Genomic DNA, 20463 nt, shown 5'->3' with positions numbered 1-20463 from the left:
TCATGGTGAGGTGCCAGAGGATTGGCGGAATGCGTGCATAGTGCCATTGTACAAAGGCAAAGGGGATAAGAGTGAGTGCTCAAATTACAGAGGTATAAGTTTGTTGAGTATTCCTGGTAAATTATATGGGAGGGTATTGATTGAGAGGGTGAAGGCATGTACAGAGCATCAGATTGGGGAAGAGCAGTGTGGTTTCAGAAGTGGTAGAGGATGTGTGGATCAGGTGTTTGCTTTGAAGAATGTATGTGAGAAATACTTAGAAAAGCAAATGGATTTGTATGTAGCATTTATGGATCTGGAGAAGGCATATGATAGAGTTGACAGAGATGCTCTGTGGAAGGTATTAAGAATATATGGTGTGGGAGACAAGTTGTTAGAAGCAGTGAAAAGTTTTTATCGAGGATGTAAGGTATGTGTACGTGTAGGAAGAGAGGAAAGTGACTGGTTCTCAGTGAATGTAGGTTTGCGGCAGGGGTGTGTGATGTCTCCATGGTTGTTTAATTTGTTTATGGATGGGGTTGTTAGGGAGGTGAATGCAAGAGTTTTGGAAAGAGGGGCAAGTGTGAAGTCTGTTGGGGATGAGAGAGCTTGGGAAGTGAGTCAGTTGTTGTTCGCTGATGATACAGCGCTGGTGGCTGATTCATGTGAGAAACTGCAGAAGCTGGTGACTGAGTTTGGTAAAGTGTGTGAAAGAAGAAAGTTAAGAGTAAATGTGAATAAGAGCAAGGTTATTAGGTACAGTAGGGTTGAGGGTCAAGTCAATTGGGAGGTGAGTTTGAATGGAGAAAAACTGGAGGAAGTGAAGTGTTTTAGATATCTGGGAGTGGATCTGTCAGCGGATGGAACCATGGAAGCGGAAGTGGATCATAGGGTGGGAGGGGGCGAAAATTCTGGGAGCCTTGAAGAATGTGTGGAAGTCGAGAACATTATCTCGGAAAGCAAAAATGGGTATGTTTGAAGGAATAGTGGTTCCAACAATGTTGTATGGTTGCGAGGCGTGGGCTATGGATAGAGTGGTCCGCAGGAGGATGGATGTGCTGGAAATGAGATGTTTGAGGACAATGTGTGGTGTGAGGTGGTTTGATCGAGTAAGTAACGTAAGGGTAAGAGAGTTGTGTGGATATAAAAAGAGCGTGGTTGAGAGAGCAGAAGAGGGTGTTCTGAAATGGTTTGGGCACATGGAGAAAATGAGTGAGGAAAGATTGACCAAGAGGATATATGTGTCGGAGGTGGAGGGAACGAGGAGAAGAGGGAGACCAAATTGGAGGTGGAAAGATGGAGTGAAGAAGATTTTGTGTGATCGGGGCCTGAACATGCAGGAGGGTGAAAGGAGGGCAAGGAATAGAGTGAATTGGAGCGATGTGGTGTACCGGGGTTGACGTGCTGTCAGTGGATTGAATCAGGGCATGTGAAGCGTCTGGGGTAAACCATGGAAAGCTGTGTAGGTATGTATATTTGCGTGTGTGGACGTATGTATATACATGTGTATGGGCGTGGGTTGGGCCATTTCTTTCGTCTGTATCCTTGCACTACCTCGCAAACGCGGGAGACAGCGACAAAGCAAAAAAAAAAAAAAAAAAATATATATATATATATATATATATATATATATAATATTATATATATATATATATATATATATATATATATATATATATATATATATATATATATATATATATAATCTTTTTTTTTTTTTTGCTTTGTCGCTGTCCCCCGCGTTTGCGAGGTAGCGCAAGGAAACAGACGAGAGAAATGGCCCAACCCACCCCCATACACATGTATATACATACGTCCACACACGCAAATATACATACCTACACAGCTTTCCATGGTTTACCCCAGACGCTTCACATGCCCTGATTCAATCCACTGACAGCACGTCAACCCCGGTTACCACATCGATCCAATTCACTTTATTCCTTGCCCTCCTTTCACCCTCCTGCATGTTCAGGCCCCGATCACACATAATCTTTTTCACTCCATCTTTCCACCTCCAATTTGGTGTCCCACTTCTCCTCATTCCCTCCACCTCCGACACATATATCCTCTTGGTCAATCTTTCCTCACTCATTCTCTCCATGCGCCCAAACCATTTCAAAACACCCTCTTCTGCTCTCTCAACCACGCTCTTTTTATTTCCACACATCTCTCTTACCCTCACGTTACTTACTCGATCAAACCACCTCAAACCACACATTGTCCTCAAACATCTCATTTCCAGCACATCCATCCTCCTGCGCACAACTCTATCCATAGCCCACGCCTCGCAACCATACAACATTGTTGGAACCACTATTCCTTCAAACATAGCCATTTTTGCTTTCCGAGATAATGTTCTCGACTTCCACACATTCTTCAAGGCTCCCAGGATTTTCGCCCCCTCCCCCACCCTATGATCCACTTCCGCTTCCATGGTTCCATCCGCTGCCAGATCCACTCCCAGATATCTAAAACACTTTACTTCCTCCAGTTTTATATCCATTCAAACTTACCTCCCAATTGACTTGACCCTCAACCCTACTGTACCTAATAACCTTGCTCTTATTCACATTTACTCTTAAATTTCTTCTTTCACACACTTTACCAAGCTATATATATATATATATATATATATATATATATATATATATATATATATATATATATATATATATTTTACGTGTTTATCAAATGGCGTCCTAGCTACGTCTCTTCGTTGTATATTAACTGCCTGTTATATATTCTCTCTTGTGTCTCCCCTAGTGATATGATTATTACACGAAAGTGCACTTGGGAACTTATCGTGTTTCATTTTCCCGTGGACTCGTAGGAATATATATATCATTCTAATACTAACTTCATTACATTACAAAGACCTTTACACTCATCAGTTACCACATATAAACGTCATAGGTAATGATACTAACAGATGTATATAAAACATTTACTATTTACATATAAATGACTTGTATATGTCTGTATCTTTGGCTTGTTTGAAGTGGCGTATCTAGGTTATAGCAGGTAGGGCAGGTGCCCTGGGCGCCACTGGAAGGTGGAGCCACCACTCAGCATGTTTCTTTCTCGACCTATGTTACACGACTGAGACCAAAAAAAAATTAAATTCCCCTACTTTTCAACTATAGTAATATTTTGCTACTCTCAGTTGCATTACCGCTTCTACGTTCCAATTTTGATCAAATAAGTCTTGAAGTCTTTGAGTTTTTGATCAAATTAGTCTTTGATTTTAAGTCTTTAAGAGATTATATAAATCTAAGTTTGGTTTAAGTCTTTGAGTTTTTGATCAAATTAGTCTCTAATTTTAAGTCTTTAAGAGATTATATAAATCTAAGTATGGCCTAACTCAACAGTTTATAATTACACTGTATATATTTTCATATACATCCACTTTATGTACATTTATGATCAAGCCAAGGGCGTCTATTTCAGTGATTGCCTTTGGCGCTATTTCCCCTAGATACGCCTCGGTCTATTGGCTCTTGTCATATATCGCTATAGAGTCGTCTGCTATAGGGGGAGTGACGTGTTTAGAAACTTTTTAGTGTGGCCGAATCCTTCTCCAAAGCACGTAATGTAACACGATAAAAGATGGACGATATGTTAAGATATTAACCAGTTCAGAATAGAAAAAAAAAACATCGTAGGCGTCTCTTGCCATCACTTGATTATATTTGTCTAAGGCTTACGTAAAATCGACCTCTTTCCCATTTTCTCTCACCGTTCCTTCGCGAGTATACCATTCGTCTTCCACACTTCCCTGTTGTCGCTCTCGCGCACCAGCGACCTTGGCATACTGTCATGGCGCTGATCTTTACGTCTTCCACGTTTTCAAATGCCAGATCCTCCGACCTTTTTCTTCTCGTATTTATATAAATCGTTGGCTCGTGGATAAGTGGGCCATGGTACAGTGTATCACATGTGAGGTCTGGGGTCTTTCACGACAGTTCAAAGGGTAATATATATATATATATATATATATATATATATATATATATATATATATATATATATATATATATATATATATATATATACATATATATATATATATGTATATATATTATCCCTGGGGATAGGGGATTAAGAATACTTCCCACGTATTCCCTGCGTGTCGTAGAAGGCGACTAAAAGGGGAGGGAGCGGGGGGCTAGAAATCCTCCCCCCTCGTTTTTTTTTTAATTTTCCAAAAGAAGGAACAGAGAACGAGGCCAGGTGAGGATATTCCCTCAGAGGCCCAGTCCTCTGTTCTTAACGCTATCTTGCTAACGCGGGAAATGGCGAATAGTTTGAAAGAAAAAGTAATATATATATATATATATATAGAAAAGCAAATGGATTTGTATGTAGCATTTATGGATCTGGAGAAGGCATATGATAGAGTTGATAGAGATGCTCTGTGGAAGGTATTAAGAATATATGGTGTGGGAGGCAAGTTGTTAGAAGCAGTGAAAAGTTTTTATCGAGGATGTAAGGCATGTGTACGTGTAGGAAGAGAGGAAAGTGATTGGTTCTCAGTGAATGTAGGTTTGCGGCAGGGGTGTGTGATGTCTCCATGGTTGTTTAATTTGTTTATGGATGGGGTTGTAAGGGAGGTAAATGCAAGAGTCCTGGAAAGAGGGGCAAGTATGAAGTCTGTTGGGGATGAGAGAGCTTGGGAAGTGAGTCAGTTGTTGTTCGCTGATGATACAGCGCTGGTGGCTGATTCATGTGAGAAACTGCAGAAGCTGGTGACTGAGTTTGGTAAAGTGTGTGGAAGAAGAAAGTTGAGAGTAAATGTGAATAAGAGCAAGGTTATTAGGTACAGTAGGGGTGAGGGTCAAGTCAATTGGGAGGTGAGTTTGAATGGAGAAAAACTGGAGGAAGTGAAGTGTTTTAGATATCTGGGAGTGGATCTGTCAGCGGATGGAACCATGGAAGCGGAAGTGGATCATAGGGTGGGGGAGGGGGCGAAAATTTTGGGAGCCTTGAAAAATGTGTGGAAGTCGAGAACATTATCTCGGAAAGCAAAAATGGGTATGTTTGAAGGAATAGTGGTTCCAACAATGTTGTATGGTTGCGAGGCGTGGGCTATGGATAGAGATGTGCGCAGGAGGATGGATGTGCTGGAAATGAGATGTTTGAGGACAATGTGTGGTGTGAGGTGGTTTGATCGAGTAAGTAACGTAAGGGTAAGAGAGATGTGTGGAAATAAAAAGAGCGTGGTTGAGAGAGCAGAAGAGGGTGTTTTGAAATGGTTTGGGCACATGGAGAGAATGAGTGAGGAGAGATTGACCAAGAGGATATATGTGTCGGAGGTGGAGGGAACGAGGAGAAGAGGGAGACCAAATTGGAGGTGGAAAGATGGAGTGAAAAAGATTTTGTGTGATCGGGGCCTGAACATGCAGGAGGGTGAAAGGAGGGCAAGGAATAGAGTGAATTGGAGTCATGTGGTATACAGGGGTTGACGTGCTGTCAGTGGATTGAATCAAGGCATGTGAAGCGTCTCGGGTAAACCATGGAAAGCTGTGTAGGTATGTATATTTGCGTGTGTGGACGTGTGTATGTACATGTGTATGGGGGGGGGGGGGTTGGGCCATTTCTTTCGTCTGTTTCCTTGCGCTACCTCGCAAACGCGGGAGACAGCGACAAAGTATAAAAAAAAAAAAAAAAAAAAAAAAAAATATAATATATATATATATATATATATATATATATATATATATACATATACATATATATATATATATATATATATATATATATATATATATATATATATATATATGTATTCGCCATTGCCCGCGTTAGCGAGGTAGCGTTAAGAACACGAGGACTGAGCCTTAGAGGGCAGGTATATCCTCACTTGGCCACCTTCACTGTTCCTTCCTTTGGGAAAAATTAAACTTAGAGGGGAAGATTTCCAGCCCCCCTCTCCCTCCCCTTTTAGTCACCTTTTACGACAGTGTGTGTGTGTGTGTGTGTGTGTGTGTGTGTGTGTGTGTGTGTGTGTGTGTCTCTGTCTGTCTGTCTGTGTGTCCTTGTGTAAGTCATGAAAGGTCCAATTATATACACTACTGCACCTTAAAGGTCGTATATATACATTTACCCCCAAAAACTAATAGTGCATCTTCGTGCTAGACAATATGACACAAAGGACGAAGCATTTTGACAATGCTGTAGAATCTGTGGTCTTGTCTCACACTGATAACCCAACTCTCTCTCTCTCTCTCTCTCTCTCTCTCTCTCTCTCTCTCTCTCTCTCTCTCTCTCTCTCTCTCTCTCTCTTTCTCTGTATATATATCCCTGGAGATAGGGGAGAAAGAATACTTCCCACGTATTCCCTGCGTGTCGTAGAAGGCGACTAAAAGGGGAGGTAGCGGGGGGCTGGAAATCCTCCCCTCTCGTTTTTTTTTTAATTTTCCAAAAGAAGGAACGGAGAAGGGGGCCGGGTGAGGATATTCCCTCAGAGGCCCAGTCCTCTGTTCTTAACGCTACCTCGCTATCGCGGGAAATGGCGAAAAGTATGAAAAAAAAAAAAAAATATATATATATATATATATATATATATATATATATATATATATATATATATATATATATATATATCACAATAATAGTTCAGTATATTTGTTTTTTAAGTCGACAAGGCAACGACCATAGTAATTGAGAAATGCCTCTCTCATTCACACATTCAACTTTTCTGAAACAGTTCGTTTTGTTCATTTTGAAATGCATCGGCTCCATCCGTATATACAATTGATTAATCTCTCGCGTTTGCCCAGTGTGGAGCCTTGACGAGCGAAGGTAAATATGTACTTTCCATATGCCACTTAATCCATCGATTTCATTAATTATAAAAAAAGAAAATCGCAAAACAATTGATTATCTGCTGGAAATAGGGAAATATGTGAGGGCAGTGCTCTTCCGCATCCATTATGTGTGCACTGCTCTTGTTCTCCTGACCTTTGTGTTATTAAAATAAGCTCCAAAAAAAAATGGTGAGGTCTTAGCCGAGGATAACGTAACATAGTCTAACATAGCTTTGAGGGTAGGGGGAAAGGCTAGGTTATATATTACGATACCAAGTAACCTTAGGCCTATGTTAGCCTTTGCCTAGTCTTAAAGAGCCTTGAGCGCCTGGCAGAAGGTTGAGTTGAATATAACGAAATTAACATAAGTGAGCGTAGGCTTGCGTAGCTTGAAGGCTTTGACGATGGGAGAGAAAAAGACGATGTAAAACACGAGAAAAAAAAAGGAAAAACCTAACGTAACTTGTGTCTTCTTAGCTTGGTGTACGAACGTAATTCAACACCATTGTAAGGTACTGAGTTCTTCACCATTCTCCAACATTAGGCCTGCCTCACTAAGCAAAGGACTGGCGAAATCAGTGTGTTGAAGCAAACGTTTCTTCGAGCGGCGTCGCTCGCAAAGTGTGTCGTTTCGAAGCTTCGCTATATTAAGCCGACATCCGCCATGCGTCCCATATTGTCCCACCCACAAGTCCCTGCCGCGTCTCACGACGGGAATCGATCACACACACACACACATATCCCAGACGTGTGGGGACACTGGATGGTGGAATTTCAAAGTTTAGGGTCTGGGGGGTTGTGTGGTGTGGGGCCCGGCAGCGAGCGATCGTGCTGGGCGACGAGGGGCGATAGGATTGGAGGAATTGCAGGAGCGACCAGTGTACGTACAGCCTATCGTAAAGTTGTTTACGCTAGTGTTTTTTACGAGAACATAGCACTGTCATCTACCCAACCCAAGGTTTAATATAAGACTTTTGTGAGAGCTTCTTCTACACCGAGGAAATGTTAGAAACAGACTTGAATGATGAAAGGTATTTACAAAATTAATTGCAACAGGATGACCTTTGAAAGCTGTTGAAGAACGTCCTACTCGGGTATTGATTTATAGGCCCGGGACATTATTGGAACTAAGCACACAGAGGAAGTCGTGTTTTGAGATCTTCGTTGAACTATCTCATTAACAGGTATGAAATATATATATCATATTATTATTCTTTGTTCCCATCTCCCGCGTTAGCGAGGTAGCGCAGGGAAACAGACGAAAGAATGGCCCAACCTACCCACATACACATGTATATACATAAGTCCACACGCCCTTATACATACCTATACATTTTAACGTACACATATATATATACATACACAAACATATACATATATACACATGTACATAATTCATACTTGCTGCCATTATTCATTCTCGTCGCCACCCCGCCACACAACCCCCTCCCCCCGCACACGCGCGAGGTGGCGCTAGGAAAAGACCACAAAGGCCACATTCGTTCACACACAGTCTCTAGCTGTCATGTACAATGCACCGAAACCACATCTCCCTTTCCACATGCAGGCCTCACAAAACTTTCCATGGTTTATCCCAGACGCTTCACATGCCCTGGTTCAAGCCATTGAAAGCACGTCGACCCCGGTATACCACATCGTTCCAGTTCACTTTAGTCTTTGCACGCCTTTCACCCTCATGCATGTTCAGGCTCCGATCGCTCGAAATCTTTTTCACTCCATCCTTCCACCTCCAATTTGGTCTCCCACTTCTCGTTCCCTCCACCTGACACATATATCCTCTTTGTCAATCTTTCCTCACTCATTCTCTCCATGTAACCAAACCATTTCAATACACCCTCTTCTGCTTTCTCAACCATACTCTTTTTATTACCACACATCTCTCTCACCCTTTCATTACTTAATCAAACCACCTCACACCACATATTGTCCTCAAACATCCCATTTCCAGCACATCCACTCTACTCCGCACAACCCTATTTATAGCCCACGCATCGGAACCATACAACATTGTTGGAACCACTATTCCTTCAAACATACCCATTTTTGCTTTCCGAGATAATGTTCTCGACTTCCACACATTCTTCAACGCTCCCAGAACCTTCGCCCCCTTCCCCACCCTGTGACTCACTTCCGCTTCCAGGGTTCCATCCGCTGTTAAATCCACTCCCAGATATCTATAACACTTCACTTCCTCCAGTTTTTCTCCATTCAAACCTACCTCCCAGTTGACTTGTCCCTCAACCCTACTGTAGCTATTCATCTTGCTCTTATTCACATTTACTCTCACCTTCTGTTATATATATATATATATATATATATACATTGTACTTGATCGCCGTTTCCCGTGTCAGCGAGGTAGCGCCAGGAAACAGACGAGGAATGGCCCATGAATATATATATAATTCATACACGTCGACATACATATATTTATACATGTAGAGATGTGTATTTTTTTTATGTAGGTAACGCCACTAAAGATGACTGAATGTTCTTTTGCTCTTTGACAGAGTGCGTGTGGAATATTACGTGAATGAAAATACCTTCAAGGAGAGACTTCACCTTTACTTCGTCAAAAATCAGCGATCCAGTAAGTTGACATAATACTATTAAGTTATATCGTGAGAGAGAGAGAGAGAGAGAGAGAGAGAGAGAGAGAGAGAGGGGGGAGAATGTCTAGCCATTTACATGCTGTGTACTTACATTCAGGTGGATGTTTATGCATTCGTGTGTGTTGTTTACATCCTGAGGGATGCTTAGGCATTCACCTGTTGTTTGCATTCTGAGGGATGTTTATGTATTTACATGTTTACATTGAGGAATATTTATGTATTTACCTTTTTTTTACATTCTGAGGGATGTTTATGTATTTACATGTTGTTTACAGTCATAGGGATGTTTATGTATTCACATGTTGTTTACAGTCATAGGGATGTTTATGTATTTACATGTTGTTTACAGTCATAGGGATGTTTATGTATTTACATGTTGTTTACAGTCATAGGGATGTTTATGTATTTACATGTTGTTTACAGTCATAGGGATGTTTATGTATTTACATGTTGTTTACAGTCATAGGGATGTTTATGTATTCACATGTTGTTTACAGTCATAGGGATGTTTATGTATTCACATGTTGTTTACAGTCATAGGGATGTTTATGTATTCACATGTTGTTTACAGTCATAGGGATGTTTAGACATTTACATGTTGTTTACAGTCATAGGGATGTTTATGTATTCACATGTTGTTTACAGTCATAGGGATGTTTATGTATTTACATGTTGTTTACAGTCATAGGGATGTTTATGTATTTACATGTTGTTTACAGTCATAGGGATGTTTATGTATTTACATGTTGTTTACAGTCATAGGGATGTTTATGTATTTACATGTTGTTTACAGTCATAGGGATGTTTATGTATTTACATGTTGTTTACAGTCATAGGGATGTTTATGTATTTACATGTTGTTTACAGTCATAGGGATGTTTAGACATTTACATGTTGTTTACATTCTGAGGGTTGCTGTGACATTGCATGTTTACGTTTTATGTTTATGACTACCTCATATGGCGTATACATATCCTCATGTCTTCACGGCGTATACATATCCTCATGTCTTCACGGCGTATACATATATCCTCATGTCTTCACGGCGTATACATATCCTTGTGTCTTCACGGCGTATACATATATCCTCATGTCTTCACGGCGTATACATATATCCTCATGTCTTCACGGCGTATACATATCCTTGTGTCTTCACGGCGTATACATATATCCTCATGTCTTCACGGCGTATACATATCCTTGTGTCTTCACGGCGTATACATATATCCTCATGTCTTCACGGCTTATACATATCCTTGTGTCTTCACGGCGTATACATATATCCTCATGTCTTCACGGCTTATACATATCCTTGTGTCTTCACGGCGTATACATATATCCTCATGTCTTCACGGCGTATACATATCCTTGTGTCTTCACGGCGTATACATATATCCTCATGTCTTCACGGCTTATACATATCCTTGTGTCTTCACGGCGTATACATATATCCTCATGTCTTCACGGTGTATACATATCCTTGTGTCTTCACGGCGTATACATATCCTCATGTCTTCACGGTGTATACATATCCTTGTGTCTTCACGGCGTATACATATCCTCATGTCTTCACGGTGTATACATATATCCTCATGTCTTCACGGTGTATACATATCCTTGTGTCTTCACGGCGTATACATATATCCTCATGTCTTCACGGTGTATACATATCCTTGTGTCTTCACGGCGTATACATATATCCTCATGTCTTCACGGTGTATACATATCCTTGTGTCTTCACGGCGTATACATATCCTCATGTCTTCACGGTGTATACATATATCCTCATGTCTTCACGGTGTATACATATCCTTGTGTCTTCACGGCGTATACATATATCCTCATGTCTTCACGGTGTATACATATCCTTGTGTCTTCACGGCGTATACATATCCTCATGTCTTCACGGTGTATACATATCCTTGTGTCTTCACGGCGTATACATATATCCTCATGTCTTCACGGCTTATACATATCCTTGTGTCTTCACGGCGTATACATATATCCTCATGTCTTCACGGCGTATACATATCCTTGTGTCTTCACGGCGTATACATATCCTCATGTCTTCACGGCTTATACATATCCTTGTGTCTTCACGGCGTATACATATCCTCATGTCTTCACGGTGTATACATATCCTTGTGTCTTCACGGCGTATACATATATCCTCATGTCTTCACGGCGTATACATATCCTTGTGTCTTCACGGCGTATACATATATCCTCATGTCTTCACGGCTTATACATATCCTTGTGTCTTCACGACGTATACATATATCCTCATGTCTTCACGGCTTATACATATCCTTGTGTCTTCACGGCGTATACATATATCCTCATGTCTTCACGGCTTATACATATCCTTGTGTCTTCACGGCGTATACATATATCCTCATGTCTTCACGGCGTATACATATCCTCACGCCTCCAGTGACGTGTATATTGGGCTGGGTCTAAGGACAGTGAATCTGTAGGGGTTGGGGAAGCGTGGGTGTAGCGTAGTTTTTTTTTGGGGTGGGTTGTAGGTGTGGATGTGAGTGTAATGGCTCGACGGAGTCTTTGGGAGGGAGTTCTACACTCGCGGGGCCCCATCTCTTGTACTGTACGGGGAGGGAGTTCTACACTCGCGGGGCCCCATCTTTTGTACGGGGAGGGAGTTCTACACTCGCGGGGTCCCATCTCTTGTACGGAGAGGGGGTTCTACACTCGCGGGGTCCCATCTCTTGTACGGGGAGGGAGTTCTACACTCGCGGGGTCCCATCTCTTGTACGGGGAGGGAGTTCTACACTCGCGGTTCCCCATCTCTTGTACTGTACGGGGAGGGAGTTCTACATTCGCGGGGTCCCATCTCTTGTACGGAGAGGGAGTTCTACACTCGCGGTTCCCCATCTCTTGTACTGTACGGGAAGGGAGTTCTACACTCGCGGGGTCCCATCTCTTGTACGGGGAGGGAGTTCTACACCCGCGGGGTCCCATCTCTTGTACGGGGAGGGAGTTCTACACTCGCGGGGCCCCATCTCTTGTACGGGGTGGGAGTTCTACACTCGCGGGGTCCCATCTCTTGTACGGAGAGGGGGTTCTACACTCGCGGTTCCCCATCTCTTGTACTGTATGAGGAGGGAGTTCTACACTCGCGGGGTCCCATCTCTTGTACGGGGAGGGAGTTCTACACTCGCGGGGTCCCATCTCTTGTACGGAGAGGGGGTTCTACACTCGCGGTTCCCCATCTCTTGTACTGCACGGGGAGGGAGTTCTACACTCGCCGGGTCCCATCTCTTGTACGGGGAGGGAGTTCTACACTCGCGGGGTCCCATCTCTTGTACGGAGAGGGGGTTCTACACTCGCGGTTCCCCATCTCTTGTACTGCACGGGGAGGGAGTTCTACACTCGCGGGGTCCCATCTCTTGTACGGGGAGGGAGTTCTACACTCGCGGGGTCCCATCTCTTGTACGGAGAGGGGGTTCTACACTCGCGGTTCCCCATCTCTTGTACTGTACGGGGAGGGAGTTCTACACTCGCGGGGTCCCATCTCTTGTACGGGGAGGGAGTTCTACACTCGCGGGGTCCCATCTCTTGTACGGGGAGGGAGTTCTACACTCGCGGTTCCCCATCTCTTGTACTGTACGGGGAGGGAGTTCTACACTCGCGGGGTCCCATCTCTTGTACGGGGAGGGAGTTGTACACTCGCGGGGTCCCATCTCTTGTACGGAGAGGGGGTTCTACACTCGCGGTTCCCCATCTCTTGTACTGTACGGGGAGGGAGTTCTACACTCGCGGGGTCCCATCTCTTGTACTGTACGGGGAAGGAGTTCTACACTCGCGGGGCCCCATGTCTTGTACTGTACGGGGAGGGAGTTCTACACTCGCGGGGCCCCATGTCTTGTACTGTACGGGGAGGGCGTTCTGCACTAGTGGGACCCCATCACTTGAACGTGCAATAGTACTAAACAACATTTCAAACTTAGTGAATTGTTTCTGTATTTCTACTTTCATCGTAAAGTTATTAGTTCATCCACAACTCTGATGATATCGAAGTTGTTCTTCCTTACAACTTTAGCAAGTTGCTAAATTGCCATCTTGCTGTGGCTTGTCCTTGTCACATCATTGCACCTCTCCACGAACTGTTGACTGTGGCCTCTCGTCCCTGCCTGTAACTCTGCTTCAGTATGTTAGGCGCCCATATATGTTACTCTCCTCTGAACCTCCTCCAGCAGATCTGTGTTTCATTAAGGTTGGCTGGCCCAGCTTGGAGATGGCTCCCTGGCAGTCACTCTCCTGACGAGACGTTGCGATGATATACTGACCTGGATGTGGACAGTGAACTGTACAGGATGGTTTGGGCGTTGGACCTATCAACTACCAGGGTCATTAAGGCTCGTCATCGTCAGCTGTAACACCCAACCACCGAAAGGGCCTACAACTCCTGAAGGTGTTGTAGCGGCGATTATGATGACCAGCCATGCACTCGCGCCGTAAATGGCCCGTAAAGTCTGGGTAGAAACGTGGGTTGATGTCGTGCCCCGTAGTTCATCTAAGCAGGAGGAGAAGAAGAGGTGGGACAGGGGAAGGGATAGTGTGGAACGGGATGTGGGACAGGGGAAGGGATAGTGTGGAACGGGATGTGGGACAGGGATTGTCTGGAATGGGATGTAAGGCTGAGGCGTGTCCGGGTGTGTGGGCGATGATGGAAGTGGGGGGATCACCTGGAAGCGATGGTTATGGTGTCTACTTTTATATACCCCCGGCAGACTGGGGGGGTCTCTCTCTCTCTCTCTCTCTCTCTCTCTCTCTCTCTCTCTCTCTCTCTCTCTCTGTGTGTGGTGTGTGTGTGTGTGTGTGTGTGTGTGTGTGTGTGTGTGTGTGTGTTAGTGTGTGTGTGTGTGTGTGTGTGTGTGTGTGTGTGTGTGTGTGTGTTAGGCAGACCACAGGGGAGGAGGGGAAGTGTATATTACCGTTCCCACCCCGCCTGGGTACCGGGATGGTTAGGTGGCGGGGGAACAGAGTGAGCCAGAATTTTAGTGGAGGAACAGAGTGAGCCAGTATTTTAGTGGCTGTCAAGTCCCACTCGTCTGTCCGAAGGAATGGTCTTTTCTTTCTGCCTCACCCCTCGTTCGCCGCACCCCCCCCCCCCCCCCTAGATCTCCCTGGGGTAAACGCTACGCGCTAGACCTACCTTTTGGCAACACGCCGTCATTGCTCCAACGGGTGGCATCGAACCTTGCGCTGCGTCAGTAGTGAGGAAGCGCAAGGGACAGAAACCAAGGCTTCATTTCCTCACTCTGTCCATCATACACCAGTCACATCACATAACCTTTCCCCGGTTGAAACTTGACCGCTTCATACGCCAAGGTTTGGACAAGTGACAGCGCGTCGCCTCCCTGCTACCATGGCGCTCCACTTCCTTTTGTCTCGTGCACGTCTCTCACCCTATGAACGTTCAGGCCTCGATACCTGTCATTTCTTCGCTCATCCTCTCCGTCCCTCCAAACATTTTCAGCACACGCAGGTCAGCTCCGTGGATCAGAATGCAGCGACCATCACATCTTCCTCTCATACTGCCATCCCGTACACGATCATCCCGCCGCCTCACACCGCACATTGTCTTACCGGAATCTCACGTCCACACCCTCCCGCTCTTCATCATTCAAAGTACAAGAATCCACGGGATTACCACACCCCTCACAGACCCATGCTTGCCCTGATGTACAACTTGCATCTACCACACACCCATCAAAGCACCCAGGGCCTTACCCCACTCTCTCCCAATGACTCGCTTCACCTCCCACCGATTCGTCTGTTGTCACGTCCACTCCCGCATATGTAAAGCACTCCACTTCCTCCAGGTTTCTCCCCAGTCAAACTTACACTCAAGCCACCCTCTCTCCCCTCCTCCGCCTCCTATCACACTTCAGTGCCTTACATTTACTCTGAGCTTCCTCCTTTCGCGCACGCGCCCACATTCACACACCAGTTTTTGGAAGTCTCGAGTCTGCCACCAAATCTGTGCGATCGACAAACATCACCGGAAAAAACCTCCTGCGCCATCTCACCCTCAGCGTACCATAGCGCGAACACAGGCTACTGCGTGGCGTGGCCGGCACGCCGTTCGTCGGGAAGGCCGTCGCCTTCGTCAGGAGCCCGTGGTGGTGGACTGAGCGGCAGGCGAGAGTGAGCCTGCATTCTTGCTAGCCGCGCTGCTGCCGGAGAGACTTGCAGCTCGCTGGATACACGTATTGGTCACCTGTGGGGACGTGGTAGACTCTCCCACCATCGTCCCACAACCCACCCTCCTCAGCAACGGCAGTCGAGGCCCAACAAACCCACCCTCTCACCCACACACTGCATCCACCTCCCCCTCCAGTCGTGGCCCAACCCACCCACCCACCCACCAACCCACCAACTGCAATGGCAGACAGTAAACAGCACTGATTGGAGAGGTGGCCTCAGGGAAAACGTTAAATTTCTATACTTTCTAGTTCATGTTCATATTGAAATATAGTTCACTTTCTCCAGTACTTGGAGAAAAGGACTTTTTCGTTTAAAAAGAATAATGAATCTCTATCTATCTATCTGTCTATATCACCACTGCACCCTTATGTTCATCAACTGTTCACTAGACCCTTATGTTCATCATATGTTCACTGAACCCTTATGTTCATCATACATTCACTAAATCCTTATGTTCATCATATGTTCATTGAAACCTTATGTTCATCATATGTTCACTAAACCCTTATGTTCGTCATATGTTCACTAAACCCTTATGCTCATCATATGTTCAATAAACCCTGATGTTCATTATATGTTCACTAAACCCTTATGTTCATCATACGTTCACTGAACCCTTATGTTCATCATCCGTTAAGCCCAGCATCACGTTCATCATTTAATGTTCACCACACATTCATATGCTCATTACACACTTATGTCCATTACATGTTCACTACACCCTTTTCTTCATCATATGTTCACCACACCTTTATGTGCATGACATGTTCATTACATCCTTATGTTCATCATATGTTCACTGCACCCTTTTGTTCATCATACGTTAAGCCCACCTTCACCTTAACACTCAAATTGTGTTCATTGTGTGTGTGTGTGTGTGTGTGTGTGTGTGTGTGTGTGTGTGTGTGTGTGTGTGATGCTTGGTTAACGTTCATTTTCTATCATATATCTATATATCAGGTTTGGATGACATTTTGGTCGATGCACATAATGGAGGTCGGAAATGGGGTTACACACCTGTGGGGGTGGGTCACTCACTCATCTGTGGGGGTGGGTCACTCACTCACCTGTGGGGGTGGGTCACTCACTTACCTGTGTGGGTGGGTCACTCACTTACCCGTGGGGGTGGGTCATTCACTCACCTGTGGGGGTGGGTCACTCACTTACCTGTGTGGGTGGGTCACTCACTTACCCGTGGGGGTGGGTCACTCACTTACCCGTGGGGGTGGGTCACTCACTTACCTGTGTGGGTGGGTCACTCACTCATCTGTGGGGGTGGGTCATTCACTCACCTGTGGGGGTGGGTCACTCACTCACCTGTGGGGATGGGTCACTCACTTACCTGTGTGGGTGGGTCACTCACTTGCCCGTGGGGGTGGGTCATTCACTCACCTGTGGGGGTGGGTCATTCACTCACCTGTGGGGGTGGGTCACTCACTTACCTGTGTGGGTGGGTCACTCACTCATCTGTGTGGGTGGGTCACTCACTTACCCGTGGGGGTGGGTCACTCACTTACCCGTGGGGGTGGGTCACTCACTCACCTGTGGGGATGGGTGGGTCACTCACGTGTGGGGGAGGGTCACTCACTCACCTGTGGGAGTGGGTCACTCGCTCACCTGTGGAGGTGGGTCACTCACTCACCTGTGGGGATGGGTCAATCACCTTCACTCACTCACCTGTGGGAGTGGGTCACTCACTCACCTGTGGGGGTGGGTCACTCGCTTGTGGGGGTTGGTCACTCACGTGTGGTAGGTCATTAAATCCACACTAATCTAGTATGAGTAAATAGGAATATATATATATATATATATATATATATATATATATATATATATATATATATATATATATATATTTTTTTTTTTTTCTTTTTTTTTTTTTTTCTTTTTTTTGCCGCTGTCTCCCGCGTCTGCGAGGTAGCGCAAGGAAACAGACGAAAGAAATGGCCCAACCCACCCCCATACACATGTATATACATATGTCCACACACGCAAATATACATACCTACACAGCTTTCCATGGTTTACCCCAGACGCTTCACATGCCCTGATTCAATCCACTGACAGCACGTCAACCCCGGTATACCACATCGCTCCAATTCACTCTATTCCTTGCCCTCCTTTCACCCTCCTGCATGTTCAGGCCCCGATCACACAAAATCTTTTTCACTCCATCTTTCCACCTCCAATTTGGTCTCCCTCTTCTCCTCGTTCCCTCCACCTCCGACACATATATCCTCTTGGTCAATCTTTCCTCACTCATTCTCTCCATGTGCCCAAACCACTTCAAAACACCCTCTTCTGCTCTCTCAACCACGCTCTTTTTATTTCCACACATCTCTCTTACCCTTACGTTACTCGATCAAACCACCTCACACCACACATTGTCCTCAAACATCTCATTTCCAGCACATCCATCCTCCTGCGCACAACTCTATCCATAGCCCACGCCTCGCAACCATACAACATTGTTGGAACCACTATTCCTTCAAACATACCCATTTTTGCTTTCCAAGATAATGTTCTCGACTTCCACACATTCTTCAAGGCTCCGATAATTTTCGCCCCCTCCCCCACCCTATGATCCACTTCCGCTTCCATGGTTCCATCCGCTGACAGATCCACTCCCAGATATCTAAAACACTTCACTTCCTCCAGTTTTTCTCCATTCAAACTCACCTCCCAATTGACTTGACCCTCAACCCTACTGTACCTAATAACCATGCTCTTATTCACTCTTAACTTTCTTCTTTCACACACTTTACCAAACTCAGTCACCAGCTTCTGCAGTTTCTCACATGAATCAGCCACCAGCGCTGTATCATCAGCGAACAACAACAACTGACTCACTTCCCAAGCTCTCTCATCCCCAACAGACTTCATACTTGCCCCTCTTTACAAAACTCTTGCATTCCCCTCCCTAACAACCCCATCCATAAACAAATTAAACAACCATGGAGACATCACACACCCCTGCCGCAAACCTACATTCACTGAGAACCAATCACTTTCCTCTCTTCCTACACGTACACATGCCTTACATCCTCGATAAAAACTTTTCACTGCTTCTAACAACTTGCCTCCCACACCATATATATATATATATATATATATATATATATATATATATATATATATATATATATAACGAGCAGAGGTGGGAGACCAAATTGGAGATGGAAGGATAGAGTAAAAAAAATTTTGAGCGATCGGGTCCTGAACATGCAGGAGGGTGAAAGGCGTGCAAGGAATAGAGTGAACTGGAACGATGTGGTATACCGGGGTCGACGTGCTGTCAATGGATTGAACCAGAGCATTTGAAGCATCTGGGGTAAACCATGGAAAGTTTTGTTGGGCCTGGATGTGGAAAGGGAGCTGTGGTTTCGGTGCATTATACTCGACAGCTAGAGACTGAGTGTGATCGAATGTGGCCTTTGTTGTCTTTTCCTAGCGCTACCTCGCGCACATGAGGGGGGAGGGGGTTTCATTTCATGTGTGGCGGGGTGGCGACGGGAATGAATAAGGGCAGACAGTATGAATTATGTACATGTGTATATATGTATATGTCTGTGTGTATATATATATATATGTATACGTTGAGATGTATAGGTATGTATAAGTGCGCGTGTGGACGTGTATGTATATACATGTGTATGTGGGTGAGTTGGGCCATTCTTTCGTCTGTCTCCTTGCGCTACCTTGTGTTGAGACGCCACATATATGAGAGAGGGGAATTCGGGAACACTAATTCATAATTTGTATTTCCTAAACTTTATCAATAAAGTTCGATTATGATAATTATTATTTATCAAATGTAGGAGGAACTAAAGTATTCATTTTGGCGAGGCCAGAGTCATCAAGTTCTTCCTTGTAGATGTACGTAAATGTTCTTCGTTATTCCCACGGTGACTACAGCCACCCAGCCCACGCCCTTCCTCCCCGAACTGCCCCAGCTGCCGACACCAGAGCGAGCCATCTGGTGCTGTGGAAACTCACCTTCCCCCTTCCTTCATTACCCCAGCTGGAGGACGTCGTTGAAGTCCCCACCAGGAGCTGGGGGAGTGGTCGTCCCTCCGCACTACTTGAGCGAGTGTGTGGCGGAACCGCCGCCCAGCTTGACTGATTACCCCCGACGCAAAGGACCTCTCCTGCCGCATCGCCCTCCCCCACCTTCAGGAGGAGGAGGAGGAGCAGCGCCGCCGCCTCCTGTCGAGGGCGTCGTCGCTGCCACAGCAGGATGGCACCGCTACGTTACCGTAAGGAGGCCACTGCTGCATGATCGCACACGCACAGCACCGAGTATCCTGTAGAAGGCCAGCAAGAGAGAGAGAGAGATGAGCGCGGCAGGCATAGCACGAGTACATACCGTAGAAGGACTGACCGCACCCCTTGTAGGACGTATTCCTGCTGCCAGAGGCGCGGCCTAGAACAGCACCCGTGTCGTCAGAGCGCAGTTGTTCCAAAGGCGTGTAGCAAAACCCCCCCACACACACACACACAGCTTCCGTGTAGCATTACCTGCACCTTACCACGAGCCTACACCCCCAGACGGAAAGAACCGGAGGAGGAACAAGATCATTTGGATTTCCTTGCGCTTTGATAGAGCATCTGTTTCATCCACAGTTGTCGCTTCCAATTGTCTCCTGGACTCCTGTAGCAGTGCCGGCGCCTCCACAAGGTGTTGAGAAATATAGACATTTCACTCGGGCATTATACGACGAAATCGTCTAACGTACCAGAGGTGTTACGAGACTTTTCTTCGAAATGGAGTAGAAATCAGGGACTAGTGAAGGAAGCGTGATAACTCATAGACT

At 45.2% G+C, this 20463-nt stretch overlaps 1 protein-coding gene across 1 annotated transcript in view; it reads left to right on the top strand.

Moving 5' to 3' along the window:
* The window catches only part of SLO2 (slowpoke 2), a 1142188-nt gene that overhangs the window by 404615 nt on the left and 717110 nt on the right, over positions 1–20463 (top strand). The window contains 1 exon segment of the mRNA XM_071691568.1: positions 9317–9396. Coding sequence (XP_071547669.1) covers positions 9317–9396 — 80 coding nt within the window.

This window comes from Panulirus ornatus, chromosome 50, assembly GCF_036320965.1.
Source record: "Panulirus ornatus isolate Po-2019 chromosome 50, ASM3632096v1, whole genome shotgun sequence".
Lineage (NCBI taxonomy): Eukaryota > Metazoa > Arthropoda > Malacostraca > Decapoda > Palinuridae > Panulirus > Panulirus ornatus.
Note: the sequence above shows the minus strand (reverse complement) of the source record. Positions and strands in the feature narration are given on the sequence as shown.